We start from the raw sequence: 19,306 nt of genomic DNA on the forward strand, positions 1-19,306 counted from the left end.
AATGGAGGAGAAGGGATTGCGGTGTGGCAATCCCCCCTGGGGGGGTGATTTCTCGCTTTCTGTCTCTCTGTTTCTGTCCGTCCGGCGAGCGCACGCGCCCTATAGCAAAAACCTCTCCAAAATAATAATAATAATAATAATAATAATAGTAAAAATGTATGCATTTCCAGAACTATATGAGCTGGAGTGACTCTAATGCACCTTCATTTTAAAGCTAATAAAATAACCTCCAAATATATTACAAAGCTGTGATAATCCATATAGCATGATACTGGTACAAAAATAGGCATGGAGATCAATGGAACAGAATAGAGACCCTAGAAATAAACCCCAAAACTTAGAGCCAACTGATTTTTCACAAAGGGCATCAGATAATCCAGTAGGGAAAATAAAATCTTCTTAGCAAATGGTGCTAGAAAAACTGAATATCCACCTGCAAAAAAATGAAACTAGACCCCTCTCTCTCACTGTTAACATCACCTCAAAATAGAGCAAAGATCTAAATATAAAACTTCAAATGATAAAACTACTGTTGGAAAACACAGGGAAAACTCTTGGAGACACCAGAGTAGGCAAATACTTCTTAAATAATACCCCTCCCCCTCCAAGCACAGGCAATAATCCCCAAAACAGATAAGTGGGATTATGTCAGTTAAAAAGCTTCTGCAAGCAAAAGAAACAATAATTAGAGTGAATCAACAACCCTCAGAATGAAAGAATATATTTGCAAATTTTTCCTCAGATAAGGCACTAGTAACCAAAAAATCCAGGGAACTTAGGCAGTTTATCTGAAAAACAAAAATCAATCAAATTAAAAGATGAGCAAATGAGCTGAACAGACAATGCTCCAGGAAGACATACAAACAGTCAAAAAGCATATTAAAAAATACCTAGCATCCCTTATTATAAGGGAGATACAAATCAAAACTACAATGTGATACTACCTAAGCCCAACCAGAATGGCTAAGATTAAAAAAATAAAGAACGATAATGCTGGCGGAACTGTAGTGAAAAGTTACACACTGTTACTGGGATTGTAAATTAGTATAGTCACTGTGGAGGACAATATGGAAGTTCCTCAGAGACCTATAAGTAGAACTACCGTACATTCAATAATTCCACTCCTGGGTATCTACCCAAAGGATAGGAATACACTCAGTCAGAAAAACACCTGCACACCCATAATATTTGCAGCATTATTTACAATTGCTAAGACACGGAATCAACCCAAATGTCCAAGAACAGATGAATGGATTGAAAAAGTATGGCACACATACACTATGGAAAGCTACTTAACTATAAAAAAAAAAAAGAAAGAAATCCTAACATTTTATAGAAAGTGGACAAATATGGAAGACTTAGTGTAAAGTGAAGCAAGCTAGACTATGAAATAGAGGCATTGTATGTCTCCACTTAATATATACCAAATGTATGCACTCCATGGCAGAAACTGAAAGACTGGAAGCTATAAAACTATGGAAAGCAACTGTGGATGCCAGAGACAGTATGATAGGAGAGTGAAAAATGGGGCAGGGTTAAGGGGGAGATAATCAGGGAAAAAAATAAAAGCAAAACATTCAACGGACAAAAAAAGAAACTTTTTTTGGATGACAATGTGTACGGTAATTTCTTCGACTGGACTAACATATAGAATTTTCGTGCTGGGAAAATTCATTTTCAATGTAAAGATATACAATTAATAGAAGAAAAAAAAATAAAGCTCCTAAAATTGTAGGACATGGAGATGTTAAAATTTAACCCAAGAACCTAGAGGCAAAAATGATGGTAGAAAAAGAAAAATGATGGTATAGGACCTGCACCCAGATTTGCTAGTAGAGAGACTGGACATCCACTCCCCTATCACCTGAACCCTCCTGGAAGTATGGCTGAGGAAGGGGGAAGAGTGTGGTGTCCGACTGTGCTTAACTAAAACTTGGTTCTTTCCTAGACTTTTTCTCTTATTTTCATCCTATTTCTCCTCAGAGGACTCTGGACAGACATTTGTTTCAGGGCTAGTAAGATTCCAACTTGCTTCATAAGAACTATCTCTGTAGGGCTGTCCTTGGAAGAAAAAAGATACTGATAAGCAGGTTCAGAATCGAGGAGAATGAAGTGGGAAGACGAAGGTAGCTCATGCTTCTGGCAGGCCTCCTATGTGTCAGGCACTCTCATAAACCCTGTTCATGAAGTTTTATAAGCTAACCCTCTTACCTATTACCCTATGAGACAGGAACATTTACCGGCCTCCTTTTCCAGCAGAAGAAATTGTTGATCAAGCAGTGAAGCATGATTTTTCCCAAGGTGGTTATGAGTATGGGGCTGAATCAGGATTCACACCCAGCTTAGCCTGTTCACAAAACCTACAGCATTTCCACTGCCACACGTGGTCTTTTGGTTCAAACGAAAGAAAACAGATTTTGGTAAGGAACGAGCAAGCAGAAAATGAGAAACCCCAAGAACTGACACTGGAACTATTTAAAAACTCGAGACCATGTTGGTCAGACTTCATGGGAGGAGAGCCGCCAGCGGAATAAGAAACTGTTCCAAACAACACCCTGGCTCACTGTCAGAGCAGCCCAGATCCCAGGGCCATTATTAATAAAAATAAATTTCAAAAGTGAAATAGAGAAATGTTCAAAATTAGGGATGACAAGCTCTTGACAAGCTCATTCTCAAGCGAGAGAAAGAAAGAATGTTCCTTTAAGAGGTAAAGAGGAGAGGTGGTGTCAGGTACAAGGAAAAGGAGGGGCAGGAGAAAGTGCTCATCACTTTTAAAGGATGGCAACTGATGTCAGCTCTCAGTGTTAATTGCTTTTGGGGTTCCATAAAACATTTCATTGTTCTCTGTATAATGGGGGTGTAGGATTTCAGCCCAGCTCATGCCAGGTCCCTACAATGCCACCTAGAGATAGCATTATTCCTTCTGTTTTAGTGGATAGGAATGACTACATAGGGCTCTGTCCCTCCCTGCTAGATACTATCTCTCCAACTATTGGAAGACACATAGGGAGAAAGCTGGAATTAATATTTATCACAACAAGGGCAACAACAGAAACAGTGACAACAGCTAACACTTCTTGCCCCTACTGGGATCTCATCAGCAAGCAGAGAACTTTTGTACATTATCTCATCAAGTCCTCCTGGGCTCCCAGTGATCCAGACACTGTACAATCCACATACTCACAAAGGAGGAAATGGAGGATTACAGGATTAAGAAGCTCACCCAATACCACATAGCTGATAAAGGGCAAGGCAGGGCAGGGTAGGGACTTGAATCCAGGTCTGTCTGCCTCTGGTTTATGCCCTTAATGAGAAATAAAGAAACCAGAAGCCATCCTTCAAGGAATGTTTCAATAATGCCAACTTCTTCATACAATCATAGGTTTTAGAGTTTGAGGGGGTGTGTAGCTCTTAGTCTAGTCTCCTACTTGTATCTTATTGATGCAGTGACTTCGGAGCTCAAAGGTTTAGTGCCAGCACTAACTAATTAGGCTGTAGAGTGATGCTCTCAAAGTCTGCATCCCAGCCCCACCACTCACTATCAAGACTTTCTTCAAGGCCTGAAGCACATCCTCTCTCCTCTTCCTCTGAGAAGTTTGCCTAGCTGCTCCATTGGAAGATAGTCTATTATACTTCCATTTCTAGAGCATTCACTGCTTCCTAGTTGTTTAAGATACAGCTTGAGCCTCAACATCTCAGAGACATTCAGTGACAAAGGCAGGCTCAGAGGACCCATTCTCAGCTTAAAATGATATTCCTAAATTTGGCACATAAATGTACTAGGAGATACCAAAGATCTTGAACATGTATTCAAAATGGCACCAAGGTCTTTAGAAAAGTCAAGGTCTTCAGATAGATAAGGTGGGATGTGCTTTAGAGGTAAGAGAGGTTCACAGATCATGGGGAAACCAATATTTGTACTTATTGAGCATGTAGTTGGAGATACTATGTTCAATATTTCTTGTTTAATTCTCACACAAATCTCCAAGTTGGGTTTATTTCTGTTGTACAAAGACTGAAATTGAAGTTTACGGAGATAAAGCCACTTATCTAATGTCATTTAACTATAAATGTCAAAGCCAGATTTGAATCCACAGTCTGTAGACTTTTAAACATCATTAAGTTACAAGTTATCTGAGGATAGGATCTCTGTGTCATATTCATACTTCTAATTGTCATCATGACACCAAAACATAGAACATCCTCAGAAAATGTCTTATGAATAAGCAAGTGAGTTATGAAAGAGTAAATAAAACTGTGAACAAATAGCACAACTGATAATGATTAAGTTAATAAAATGGAGTATAAGAGTGAATGAATAAATAGATGAGTTAATTGGATGAATGAATGGGTAGATGGATGGAGAAAGGAAGGAAGAGACAGAGAAGGGAATGCAGGATAGAAGAATGGGTAGATAGATTAATAAATGGATGAGTGAAAAAAAAGGAATGAGTTGAATAATGGTAACTAAAGCTCAACTTTTTTCTTTAGCTTTTGCCATAAGGTGCATGTACTCACTAGAGAGAGAGAGAAAGTGACAAATTACACTCTCTGGGGGGATGGCTACACTGCAACCCCTTTTCCTTCATTCATATCCTTGGATTTGGGGCATGCATGCACACACAACCAACATGTTTTTCAAGCTACTGGATTCAGGACTTGAACCACTTAGTCAGTTATGTGGGATCCAGCTGCCTTAATTCTGTGTCACCTCCTAGCCCCAAAGCTCAATTTCTTAACAACTGTAGTTTTTTAGACTGATGAATAATGGAGCCTACGTTTTCAGAATTGAAGTACATAGGGAAAGTTGTTTTCTAGAGTGCAATAATACCGTGTATAATAGTCACATCCAGGTGTAGCAAGACTCACTGAGGAGGGAAACAAATTAAAAAAATGAGTTCTTCTTATATTTTGTATGAATCTCAGAGAAACTTTCCCTTGCATCTCCAAAAGTTTGAATGCAATGACTCCAATGTACTCTACAAAGGAGTCACAATGACACTATTTCTAAGAGACTGGCTTCTTCTTTTAATAAAATATTATATACTAATCTAATGTTTCGAAGAGGAGACATCCTGGAAAAGAGAAACGAACACTAGGCAGAGATTCCTGTTCAAGCCTTCCTTAATGACTTGTGTAGGAACTTGAATATGTTACTTTCCTTCTCTAGATTCTTCATCAGTAGGAGAAATAGTTTTAAATTTTCAGCTCCCTAGAGCCTTCAGCACTTAGCTTGTGTAATTCTGATTCACTATGGCCATGCTTCCCAAATGGACACCTGTAAACTATAGGATTTCAAGCTGCAAATACAGGCTGGCCAGCAACATATTTGGCTAGTCTACACTAAAAAAAAACTCATGCCTTCCCTCCCAGGCTTAAAACCATCGTGATTGCTTCATGCTCTCCACACATCCAACATGTCTTACTTGTAGAGACCATCAGGCTCCAGACACTTGAAGATGACTGAGTAGATACTGACTTCAGGGACCTCTCCATGGCTTCGACCAGCTGCTACACAAGATGTGCCCAGGCCAGAGAGCAAGTCATCAGCAAAACTCAGGAATTCTCCTGGAGGGAGGTGGGCAGAAAAAGCACAGATCTAAAAATGATGCAAATTAGTATCTAGCTCTCATGACTCTTTGTTCAAATTTATGACAATTATTTTCACCTGTAAAAATGAGGCTGTTAATACCTACCTTTATAAGTAGCAAGGCTCAAATAAGGTAAATTATCATTAATAAAAATACACAGAAAAGCAACAGGGGGGATTGTGTTTTCTTTCTGTCCAGAGTAACTACTTCTACCTTGGCAATGCCCGTGACTCCTCTTAACTCCTTGAGCAAGGCCCTTCAGTCTTGGGACTGCATTTCCTTCTGTGTATAATGAAGGATGTAAGATACATTTCGGTCCTGGACCTGGCGGCTTGCTTTCTCTCTTGCTCACTCTGTCTCTCTTTCACTCTGTCCCTCTCTGGTCAAATTAAAATAAATAAATTAATTAAGTAAAATACTTAAAAATATGTTCCAAGGCCATTCTTATGCACTGAAACAGGATTCATGGAGTTTCATGTTGAAATGAGTAGAGAGATAGTCTAACTAAGAGGAAAAGGTATCTGTGATTGATTAGAGCAAAAAGTGATAGGTCCGAAACAAGACGGTATAAAAACAATTGCCACATATTAGTGATGCCTGAACTCTGTGATTCCTAAAAGTCAGTCTAGCCATCTGACTTTTAGGAAGGAGCATAAGTTTACTATGTAGAGAACTAATAAATAAGATGAGGAAGAGTAACTGAATAGCTAAAATCAGGATCTAATCTTAGCTCTGCTGAAAATTTGCTAGATAGTTTTAGGCAACTAAATTTCTCCCTTTGTGCCCTAGTTTCCCTCTCTGTAAGGTGGAGGTACTAGGATCACTATTAGGATTCTTGAAAAATTGGAATTAAAACATAGGACCAGCATGGCAGTGCGGCAGTAGCACACTGCTCTCTAAAGCTGTGTCCATGATCAATACTTTGGTTCTTGGGTAGACGGTACAAGCCAGCGTACTCACACAGGCCTGTGATCCTGGCTGGTTGGGAAGGCTGGAGAGAGGGTTATGGACAAGGCCTTGTTGAGTGTTCCTGTCCTTTTTTCTCTCTCTCTTTATCTCTTTGCATATTGTTTTCACAAAATATATAAATAAACCTTAAAAAAAAGCCCAAAAGTGTAGATGTGAACAAAATTTAAGTTAAAGGGATAACACTATATAGTACTATTTATACCGGCCAGGATTTAGAAACAACTAAATGTTCAGTAGTACAGAAATGGCCATATGAATTGTAATTCAACAGGGTCTATTATCACCATTAAAATTAATCTGTGAAAAATATAAGCTTATATGAAAGGATATAGATGACATCAAGTTAAAAAGCAGGTTATACTATCAGAGAGTAACTCAGTTCTCTGTGGAAATTTTATGTATTTGAAAAAAAAATTATTTATTTACTTATTTGTTGTTATTACTATTATTATTTTGAATTTGACCAGAGAGATACAGAAAGAAATAGAAAGGGAAGGTGAGAAAGCAAGTTACTAGTTCTGGGACTTGGACTGTGGTTAATCGTGTGAGAATCCAGCGCCTCGATCATCACATCACCTGCCAGCCCCCATGTATATATATATACATATTTTAAAACAGAAGAAAAAAATTAGCAAAAGCTTAATAGTGGCTCTGGCTGGAGAGTGAGATAATGGGCACTTTTTCTATCGTGTTTTTGCCCATCTCTATTTTAAAAATTATTTTCAATGAACGTATACTGCTTTTGTAACAAAGGAAAAATCAATAAAAATAACTTAAAAATAGATTAAATAAATGAGCTGGACTAAGTGGCCTCTAAGTTTGTTTCCAATTCTAAAATTGGATGATGCTGAAGCAGAACTGGCTTGCGAAGTAATTCAGCCACACAGTGTAAAATGGCGTGAGGCCTCCCAACTGTTGCTACCTTGTTCCCCTTCGTGCCTACTGTGGAATCCTCTGGCTTTTCTATTTGCATATATTCCTAGTATTAAGCAAGCGAGGATGTGAGTTCAATTGTATCCTCTCCGGCTGGAATGAAGGACAAGTCAACGTAATGGAATATCGTGGGGCAGAAATGTTGGTCAAATGTTTGGGAAGACTGAGACTCGAAGAAGGCATGCAGTGCTTCTCTACTAGGGGACTGGTAGGTAGAATATACAGATCACTTCCTGTTGGTCTTTCAAAGGAAAGTTCCATTCTTAAAGAAGGACAGTTAAACAAATAAACAAAACCAAAACCTGTTTTATTCTTCATCCTGTAAGTGATTCTTGTAACATGCCTGATTGAATTGCCTGGATGGCCCCGGAACTCCATCAAACAGCAGTTCTTGTATTTGTCCCTACAGTCCAATATGGCAGACTGAATGGTTAGAGTTTTTTTGTTTTCCATTTTTTCACATGGTCTATAGGCTTGCCATGTAGACGCCAGAGCCAAGTATCTAAATCAGGTTAATGTCAACAAAGTGCATTTTCAGCTTCTATTACAAGACAGATCTGTGCTCAATTCCATTTCCACCTCTTGTTGCTAGTTCTTAAACCTCAAGGTTTTCATTTTCCTTTTTATTATAAGGGGTTAATAGCCCTTATATGACTTTGAAACCTAAAAAGTGAAGGCAAGAGTCTAGAAAGAAGCAAAGATGTCAACACCCAGAGTTTTGTTGCAAAGTAAAGAAACAAACCTTTTATTCATCATAAATTTTATCATCTCCCATTTCTTCTGTAGGCCTCTTATGTCAGTTTCTTCCATAGTACAGTCATAAACCAACAATATTTCCATTCCAATAGATGTCAAAACAGAGTAATGTATGAGGTAAAAAATTAAAAGAAGGAGAAGAAGCAGAAGAGGAAGAAGAAGAAGAGAAATGATTTGGGACTATTTTCTGGATGGTGTAAGGGTCTTGTTTCACTTGGTATTTTAGGATTCCAAGCTGGCTGCTTTTCTTTGTTTTCTTTGAACTTGGATCCATGTCTGTCTGCTTTTCAATTTGTGTCTAGATAGCCATTGAAAGAGTTGGCTCATCATGAGGGAATTCAGTATACTTGTGGCCTATATTAATTAACTGTCTTGAGGCCAAAAGATGACTGACATTCATTTACAAATGAGCATAGCTTTCTGGATAGCTCCATGAATTTCAGGATAACTTGGACCATAGATGAAAGCCCAATAAACATGACAGGTCAGCAAGGTCAGCACAGTTCTAAGTTCTCAACAGTTGTAAGGTTTATAAGTTTAGTTTAAGTAAAATAACCAGATAACTAGAAATATAACTAGTTATATTAAGGACATTATAAGAAAATTCACTGCCTAATTTTTGTTGTGGACTATATACATATGATCACCTTCAATGAAAAAAGTTAAAAAGAAAGGAACTGATGGTTAGTATATACTTTTCCTTTTTCTGTTTAATCCTGACAGCACTCTAACAAGTTAGATGTTATCATCCCCACAATAAAGCTGAGGATAAGACTGCCAAATTAGGAAGAAGAAACAAAGGTAAGACTAGAACCCCTACACATCTGACAATCATACTTTTTCGTTTATACTTTGCTGCCTCCTAGAGAAAGTTTTTAAATGAAAGTGTTAGAAAGTGAGCTTTCTCAACACTGTTCAATCTGCAACTGAATTCCCACCACTCTCAGCACTATGGGCTTAGAGAATGAGACAATAAAAGAAATGATCCTTGACCTTCTCTAGCTTGTAATCTGACAACAGGAAGAACTGTTAAATACCAGAACAGACCCATAAAGTAAATTGTAAGATTGCTTGTCTTGGCACTCTATTTCAGAAGGGTTATATGCTACCTAGAGAGAGACAGGTGAATAAAATGACTCCTTCTTCATCTGGTGGAGGCAGTTATCAAGACAGACATGGAGGCTTCTCTATGTGCAGATGCAAATCAGTGCAATCCAACACATGCATTGTGGTTCCACAATATACCACGCTCTGTCTCTGGCAGCAAGACAACTGAGTGAGCAATAATACAGGGCAGTGGTTCAGCAATAATACAGGGCAGTGGTTCAGAGCTTGGGGTCTGAATTTATGCTGCCTAGGATTAAATCCTGGTCTACTCCCACTCATTGCTTGCCTTGGACAAGTTCCTTAACTCTATACCTATTTTCTCATGTGCACCAAAGATAACAGTATCTACCTTAGAGTGTTGTGGCTATCATATAAAATATTATATACAAACTGATCGGTGAATACCTGGCACACAATGAGAGTTCAAAAAACCATATTAACTATTGCTACTGTTTCTGTTGGTCTTATTCTATTTTTATTTTTAGAAAGATTTTTGTGATAGGGTGTGTGCATTTGCCAAAGAGTCAGAGAGACAGAAAGCAAGAAATCACTCCCCGGGGAGGGGGGGGGAATGACCACACAGCTATCCCTTCTTCTTCCCCATTTTCTTCTTGGGGTTTTGGGCACGCATGCACACACACACGCCTGGTGTGAGTTTTAAGCTGCCAGGTCCAGGACTCAAACTGTGGTCAACTACTGGGAGTCCAGTGACGTAAGCACTGCGCCATCTGCTGGCCCCTTGTTGGTTTTATTCTACTTGCCAGAGGAACCCTCCCTCCTCAGTGTGTGCTTGCTTCATGTGACATAAACATGACATATATTACTAGGCATTTGCTCTGCACCAGGCACAATTCTATCCATCTTCTTAAATCTGGAATTTCTGAAAAAAATTCAGAGTCCAGAAAAACAGAAGTTTGGTAGGTTTCAGTATAACGTATATTCGAACAGTGGTTTTTAAGTTGGATTATAGCAGACTCCAAGGGTAAGGAACTACATGAATGACGCAGGGCTGGAATTAGTCTCCCCCATACTCACACTAACCTTCATGCAGATCAACTGCAGTTTGATCTGCTTTATATATGAAGGGTCCATGTTTTATTTAGCTTTAGAAAATGTTTATAAAAATTTGGTTTAAAAGTTTTATTGCTTAACATGTCCAAAAACCGTGCCACATTCCCTGATAAAAATGCAGAGGCTCAGGAATGTAGCACCCCAATCTCAGGATTTGCAGCTACTTAGGACCACGGATAGTGTTAAATCAAGATCTCTTGCATCTGAGCCCCACATGCCTTCCACAAGACTACTACCCAGGACACTTCTGTCCCCTCCTCTCTGGACTATTGTCATGGTCTTCCTGGTAGAACCCTCCTAGAACCCAGGCTGCTGTTGCTGCTGCCTCACCCAAGCCTGTCCAAAGTCTCTAACATTCTTTTTCTGTTTTTCTTTCCTTGAAAACAGATAGGGAGCTGGGAGTCGCTGTACAGGAATGCGCCTGTTCCCCATTATAGCTCTTCTGGGGCTGTAACCCGAGTGGGCTGGGGCCAGACCCCCCCACATTTCTTTATCCACTCAGTCTCCAGTCTCACTCTCGTTATGTTCCAGAGTAAAGGCTAATCACGATTATGCTGCAGCTTCAGAACCAACCCAACAAAGCCCAGAGCAATTTTTCTAAAGTCCTCACCTCCTGCCTCAATTCTCCCTCCTCTCCTTTCAGCACTCTCTCCATCCTTTTTTCGGCGTGTTTTTCCTCTTCCTGTCTTGCTCCCCTCACCCTCTCCCTTCTGATTGAGTTGAGGTCACAGTCAAAGCCGGCCACAAGAGCAAATTGAAAACAGGTTGGGAGGAAAGCAGCAAAAGAAATTCCAAAATGGAAGGTTGGGAGGTGGGGGGAGATGTGTGTTATTTAGCCCAGGTGGGGAGAAATGTCCCCAGCTCAGGACTCCACACACTTTTCAGGGAACACCAAGGGGATTTAGGGACCACTCGGCCTGGCCTCTCTCTAACCTGCACACGCTCTTTGCCACAGTATCCAGGGAGAAGCAGGGCTCTCTGCATTTCCTCACCTTTCCTTCACTTAAACGAATGTCGAAACTCATTGTGAGACCTTGTCAGTAACAAAACGCCTCTTTACGGGCCTCACCGCTATCAGCTGTAGTTAATTCATTTCTTCCAAAACATGGAGTTATTTTAAACCTGAAAAACTAGAGTGCAACAGTTCTCATCTTTATCATAAAGGCAGTGTGAGGTAGTGAAAAGAGTGGGTTTAGGAGGAAGGGCAGATGGGACCAGGTTTTGCAGCCAGGCTAACCACTTATGAACTATACTCTCTAGGGACCAATGATTAAACCCTCAGAGAGCACTTCTTCATCTGGAAAGGGGATGGTCACATTACTTCAGAGAATCAGGTGAGGAATAAATGAGACATTGAGTATGCTATGCATCTGATACACAGATGGTTTACTGATATTAGTGCTCGCTCCACCTGTCTGCCTTCCCTGAACCAGGGCTCATCAATAAGTCTACTGGCAAAATTTTAGTGGTTAAACTCAGTTGTTTCTGAATACATTACAAAATATCTAATTCTCTAGAACTTTATTGTCATAGTTGCAAAAGGAAGTAATTTTAAAAAAGGAAGGAAAGAGAGATAGAAGAAAGAGGGGGTGGAGGGAAGGGTAGAGAAGAGGTGAGAGAATGAATATGTTTTTTAAACTTTTATTATATGTCACAGTGATGCTAGACATTTTTACTTATTTTGTTTTGGTTTTATATTCTAAACAACCTGTATGGTTAAAATTCAATACAATCTCATGGATTAGGTTTATTGTGCTTTTACAGATGATTAAACAGGCTTGAGGAAGGTTCCATAATTTAACTGGGAGTAAATTTACCTTCAGAGTAAAGACTAGAACCAAGAGAGCTGGGACCCAAAGTTTTGCTTCTCCTGAGCTGCTAAGACAGGAATTGTGTTTTGGTCCCCTGTGTGTCACCAGTACCCAGCCTACGGCTGGTTGTACAACTATTTGCTGTTTCTGTGAAAGTGAGCTTCGGTGGTTGAAGCCTGGATCCATTCTCAACACCTGACATTAGAAGTCTCTCTCTCTCTCACTCTCTCGGGAGAGCCAGGCTATCTCCCAGCTCACCTTTCAGAAGTAAATAGGACTCAGGTGGTTCAGGAAAAAAAGAGACTGACAAAAAATAATAACAAGAACTCAAAAATAGGCAATGGTGGTCTAGCAAATATCAACTTAAGAGCTCCTATGTGCCAGGCACTGTGGGGGACTTCTGGTTCATCCTCATGCCTGCCCTCTGGTGGACATCTGTTGTTCTGACCTGCTATAAACCCATGCCTCTTCCTGCTAATAGCACCCCAGGTTTCTACTCGGAACCAACTCTTCCCTAATCTCAGCTGCTATAATTTATGTGGGGTTAAGGCCCTCTCTAGCCTTCAAAGATTAGGATGTGATCAGTGGCCAGACGGACTGTGTCAGAGGCCAAAAAGACAAATGACCCAGGTCTGATCAATCACACTAGCTCCTGGGACACAAACCAAATTCTTGTGACTTCATTTGAAGTCCTGAACGTAGGTTTGCCTGAAGTTGCATCTACTCTTGATACTCTAGATACATGAGTCCGTTTTTTTCCTTTCTGCCAAAGCTAGTTTCCATTTGTTTTCTGTTACTTGCAACCAGGAGTCCAACCAGATACAAATCCTATGTGCTTAAAAAAAAAAAAAAGTATACAGATCTAATGGAAGTTACCCAATGTCTTACTCCATCTAAACAAAAAGGCTGGAATTGAAATCTAGAGCTGTCAGACTCCAAACCCTGAGCCTTTCCTATCATAAAACAATGCCTTGGATCAGGGATACAAAGATACTGCTCCTCAACAAGAATTCACGACCTCCAATACCCCACTTCCCCGGCCCTATCTTCCTCATTGTCTGTGCTCTTTTCCTCACTCATTGATCTCAGCCATGCTGGCAGCCTTGTTCTTCCTCTAACATACGCTCCTACCACAGGGCCTTTGCACCCGTAGTTTCACACCTAGAGAGCTCTTCCCCATGTCTTTACAAGCCTCACTTCCTCTCCTGAGCTAGATCCCTGCTTAAATGTCACTTCCAGAAAGGCCTTCTCCAAGCACCGAGTCTAAAGGAACACCACTGTTAACTTCTGCCCACTTTCTCTACTTCACTTTTCTTCACAAAAACTATTCCTGTCTTCTATATACTGATGAATTGCTATACTGTTTGCATCCCCCGATGTAGGCCCCATGAAGAAGGGACTTTTCCCTCCGAATGCACACATCAGGTTCTCCATTAATATCTGTCTAGTGAGTGAGTAGATCTGCCATATACCATAAACTGAGCTGGGAGCGCAAACATAAAGAAGAATGTCTTGGTCTGAGTTCCCTCCAAAGCAGAGCCTATAACTATAGCTTGGCAAAGACAGTTTACTTGAGACATAATCCCAGGAAACAGTCAAGGGGGAAAGGGAAGAACTGAGACAGGGTAAAGGAGACATCAATATGAAGGTGTGTGATCAAGTTTGCTGCTGCGAGTGGGGGTCCATACTGCCAAGACCTTTCAAGAACCAAACAGGATGCTTCTCTGGACTTTTGGTTGGAAAACAAAGAACTGGGGGACTGATTCTGTTGGTTGAGCCTGCTATCCTGACTAGCTCCTGGGACACAGACCAATTTCCTTACTTGTTTTTTAATTGCCAGAGGATGTATACATTCTCCAGAGAAAGAGTGAGAGGGAGAGAGAGAGAAAAAGCACCCTCAATGAGGTGTGGTCATGCTGCAATCCTTTTTCCTTCTGTTCCCCATCCCATCAAGATTTGGGGCATGCACACCCAGGCACCTGTTGTGTTTTTCAAGCTGCTGGGGTTAGGATATAAACCCTGGTTGGCCATGTGAAATCTGACTCTCTGTACATAGTATTCACTTAACCACTGTACTATGTGGCCAGCCCTCTTCAAAATGTTTTGTTTTCTTTTGTTTTGTTTTTAAATCAGGAAAAAATGTCTTTCTTATTTCCCGGTAATATTTTTTAAACCTTGGGTTTGCACGTGGGTTTAAGGAGCTCCCTCAGTCTTGTACTCAAGATTGTAGGGGAGAAAATGCAAATGTGCACTTGAGGTCATTGGCAACACAAGGCAAACCTGGGTATATACTGATGAATTGCTATACTGTTTGCATCCCCCGATGTAGGCCCCATGAAGAAGGGACTTTTCCCTCCGAATGCACACATCAGGTTCTCCATTAATATCTGTCTAGTGAGTGAGTAGATCTGCCATATACCATAAACTGAGCTGGGAGCGCAAACATAAAGAAGAATGTCTTGGTCTGAGTTCCCTCCAAAGCAGAGCCTATAACTATAGCTTGGCAAAGACAGTTTACTTGAGACATAATCCCAGGAAACAGTCAAGGGGGAAAGGGAAGAACTGAGACAGGGTAAAGGAGACATCAATATGAAGGTGTGTGATCAAGTTTGCTGCTGCGAGTGGGGGTCCATACTGCCAAGACCTTTCAAGAACCAAACAGGATGCTTCTCTGGACTTTTGGTTGGAAAACAAAGAACTGGGGGACTGATTCTGTTGGTTGAGCCTGCTATCCTGACTAGCTCCTGGGACACAGACCAATTTCCTTACTTGTTTTTTAATTGCCAGAGGATGTATACATTCTCCAGAGAAAGAGTGAGAGGGAGAGAGAGAGAAAAAGCACCCTCAATGAGGTGTGGTCATGCTGCAATCCTTTTTCCTTCTGTTCCCCATCCCATCAAGATTTGGGGCATGCACACCCAGGCACCTGTTGTGTTTTTCAAGCTGCTGGGGTTAGGATATAAACCCTGGTTGGCCATGTGAAATCTGACTCTCTGTACATAGTATTCACTTAACCACTGTACTATGTGGCCAGCCCTCTTCAAAATGTTTTGTTTTCTTTTGTTTTGTTTTTAAATCAGGAAAAAATGTCTTTCTTATTTCCCGGTAATATTTTTTAAACCTTGGGTTTGCACGTGGGTTTAAGGAGCTCCCTCAGTCTTGTACTCAAGATTGTAGGGGAGAAAATGCAAATGTGCACTTGAGGTCATTGGCAACACAAGGCAAACCTGGGTGGGCACAGAAATGCTCACCAAGGCTGTGGCTGAAATAGCCATGGACCGCAAGGGCATGGCATAACCCCAGGGGCATCTGCTACAAAGACATAATCTCTGCCTTGGAAGAGTTTGCAGAAGAAACAACGGACATGTTTTCTTCAGTGAGGTCTAGGATGGACTCGTTAGCCCATTATTGAAACTGTTTATAAGCAGTTACTGAACATCTACAAGGTGCCAGGGAAGGGACCACAACTGTGGACATAGCTCTGAACCACTCTGAACCACTTGGGCAACCACTCAGGCAAAGCCCCTTTCCTGTGGTGCTCAGTTTAGCAAGGGAGAATTGCAAGAATTGATTTTATGTACGACCCACCAAGGAGTCCTGCAACTTATTATTAATACAGAATTTAATAATATTAACCTCAACATTAATATGTACTAGGCTAATAGAGCCCTTTCTTTTCTACAGTTGGATTAATTAGGGCCATAAAAGCCCTCGTCATCCCCACCGCCTTGAGGACAAATGATGCTAATGCATTTGGCTGGATTGGGTATTACTAACATGTGTGAGAGAGTTGATTTGGGGACCAGACTGGGGAGGAGGAGGAAGGTCAAAGACTCCCCTACCCTCCATCACTCTCCATCACTCTTTAAGGACCACAGTGTGTGTTCACTTCCTTCAAAGCATTCATCCACGGAAGGTTTTTATTTGTTTCTTTTCTTATTTAAATCTTATTCCCAAATGTTCTACTATTGTGAAGTGCAAAGAACCAATTGCACAAAATGTACTTTTCAGCAGATTCTTCATTCCTCTCCAGACTTCCAACTTTCTCTGGGCTGAACATTTGATTCATGTCTCCCTCTCTGTGCAAAGGGGCAAAATCACAAAGCTGCTAATGGTGGGCTCCAAGAGCCCCTCTGACCAACAAGTCCAAAATAACATATTATCTGGCAGGATGGGAGTTCTTCTCATTTTGTGAAGCAGAAAAGAAATACCCAGAGACTTGAATCCCAGTCATATGGTTACTACGCAGAGAAGCTGAGATTTGAACCCACATTGATCCAGTTCCAAAGCCTGTGGTTTTCCCACCACAATGTGTACTTCCTAATTGCTCTGTCTCTATGAACCTCATTATCCTTATTTCTAAAATGAGGATGTCAGTATCTACTCTACAAACAGGTCATGAGAAGTGAATTAAACCAAGTCTATGAAAGTACTTTATAATTTGCAAAGTCTGATGCCTATGCAAGGGGTTATTGTTAAGAGAAATTCAAACAGTGCCAGGTAAGATGATAAAAATGTCAGATGGGTGCTTTGGGAGTTATTAATAGAGGGAGCGGAGGCCTCTTTTAGGAGGTACTGAAGTATGCGACTTTTCAGCCCCAAGGACACACCAAGGCACACAAAGTGTGATGGTGAAAGTCCTTTCCCAACCTGAAAACATCCCCCTATGACAAAGAGGAATTCCAGTGCCAATGAGCTAACTCACCACATAGAAATAAAAGAGTTAGAGAGACGAGGTTGTTATAACGCAGAAAAGCTTAGGGGTATCTTTTTTGAGATTGGAGTTCCAGAACTCTTCTCCCAGTTCTTTGAAGATGTTGCTTCTCTTCCTTCATCTCAGCTCAAGTTCCACCCCTTTCTTTGGAACACTCTGCACCATTCCATCCACTGCAAACCCATATTTCCCACTTCCAATTATGCCTCAGCATAGAGCTCTTGATTTTCTTCCAAGCAGTAGTGGCAAACTGTAACTACTGTGTTTGCCGGTTTATTTACCTCATTGCTTTCGTTTTACTACTAAGTGTTAGCTCTGTGAGTTCAGAACCTTTGTCTCTCTTGATCATGTTCTCCTCATAGTCTAGTGAAGTGTGGTGAGCACAGAAGTTATTCATTGAAGTGCCCCTGGGGCTGGCCCCATGACACGGTAGCATGGTGCAGAGGAAGCTGGATCCCACATCGATACCAGGATTCAAATCTTACCCCAGTGGTTTATGTGCCAGACCAAGCGAGTGTGCCCAGGATCGTGACGGTTGGATAACTGGAGAAAAAGGCATTGTGGCATGATAATGCCCCATTACGATGTTATTTCTCACTCTTCCCTTACCCCAACCCCCTCAAGCACAAGCATACACCCTCTCACATAACAAAAGGAAAAAGAAAAGAGCCATTGAATTAATTGAAGGAGGGCTGGATCTATAAAGGTAATAATACAGCAAAGACTTTGTAGACATGTGGAGGCAATACAGGCTAATCTGTTAAGTTTTTGCTCATAGCCAATATCTTTCAAAAAGCTCTTCTTGACCACCCTTTGCCTCTATCCAGCAAGGTTTAGAACCCCTCATTGGTATTCCCACAGTTTTCTGTTCCCCCAAACCCCATTGTGATCCTTAATTCACTGTCCCATAATTACCTATTTAGCTGTCTTCCCCCTTGTGGACCAAAGAGACTTAGAGAAAGGGACCGGGTCTGTCTTGTTCATCCTCTGAGCCCTAGTGCATGGGCTCAAGTACAGTATGTGAGTTGCTGAACAAGCATAGAAAGAGGCCCATGGGAAGTTGAGTGCCAGGGCTTCCTTGGGCATCAACCTTTGAGTTGTGTTGAAAAGAGCAATCCCATGAGGCCACTGGATCTTAGTGAAAGAGCTCTGAATGGGGATTCAGGGGACTAACCTGTGCTCCTGCTTCTTTGGGAGACTGAGCAAATCAGTTTACCTCCTTCTGCTACAGCAAATAGCCATACTAGAAAGAATGTTTGTCAAAGTGTCTCCCAGCTTTTACCGGATTTGATCTTGCAGCTAACCTTCATGTTCTGATTCCTCCTTCTGCTCCTCTGTATTTCCCTATCATTCTGATTCTTCAGTCTTGGCCTCCCTGGGCTCTCTGTCTAGCTGCCAGACTCCCATATCCCAGGAAATCTGCCTAACTAAAATTGCTTCTTGATGTCTGCCCAATCCTGGTACTTCTGCCCAGTGAAGCCCTCCGTTGCATCACCACAGCTATCCAAACCGACTGCCCATTAATCCTGACTCTTCACTCCCTTTACGAGGATTGCCTTTCTCTTTACACAGCCCTCTCCTTTTGTAAAACTCTTTACAGTTTACAGTATATGCCCCCACTGCCTCATCAAATTTAAGTGTCACAAGGGCTTGGGGGAGTGGACATGATAAAATGAAAGTGGAAATTCTCATTTTATAGAAGGGAAAACTGGGGCTCAGGATAGGAAAGTGACTACCTGAAAGGTACTGGGAGCAGTCCACGTGTTTCCCTGACTCCTGATCCACTGTGTTAGTAGCGGCACCATGCTCACTCATCTCCTCAGCCAGGCTGTGAGCCGAGCCATGACTAATATGGCTTTACAGCCACCCCCTAGAGTGCCTAATGAGAACCCCTCCCTTACTGAGCCCTCTGCACATGTTTACTGAGTTAGACAATTAAATCCACTAAGACATCAATATCACATCCTTTTAAAGAGGAAAAAGCAGCAGAAAAGGCAATATTGTGATCCATCCTAGGTTTGAATCCTGGCTCTGCTAAATGACTCTAAGCAAGTGAGTTAATCTGTCTCAGCCTCATTCCCCACATCTGTAAAATGAATGTGAAAATACCTAACTCAATGGACTCATACCAAGAATGAATTTAGACTGTATGCAAAGTACTTAGCATACTGCCATGCACATGGTAATACTCAATAAATGGCAGCTTTATTGCTATTTTTATTTTTATTATGCAAAATACCAAGTCATGAAATGTTTCACATGGGGTAAGCAGAAAAATTCAACAAACCAAGAAAATGAGTTACCCCTATGTGTTTAGTACTTCTTGCTCCTCCCAAAGCAGAACTTCACAAACT

The 19,306-nt window shown here is 41.1% G+C and overlaps 1 protein-coding gene across 2 annotated transcripts in view; it reads right to left on the reverse strand.

Moving 5' to 3' along the window:
• Nucleotides 1-19,306, reverse strand: part of ASTN2 (astrotactin 2) — a 442,922-nt gene that overhangs the window by 58,255 nt on the left and 365,361 nt on the right. For both annotated transcript variants that reach the window (XM_006142794.3, XM_006142795.3), the window contains one exon: nucleotides 5,427-5,568. In XM_006142794.3, the coding sequence (XP_006142856.1) occupies nucleotides 5,427-5,568 (142 nt within the window). The remainder of the gene's footprint in view (nucleotides 1-5,426; nucleotides 5,569-19,306) is intronic.

Source organism: Tupaia chinensis, unplaced genomic scaffold (assembly GCF_000334495.1).
Source record: "Tupaia chinensis unplaced genomic scaffold, TupChi_1.0 Scaffold000081_1, whole genome shotgun sequence".
Lineage (NCBI taxonomy): Eukaryota > Metazoa > Chordata > Mammalia > Scandentia > Tupaiidae > Tupaia > Tupaia belangeri.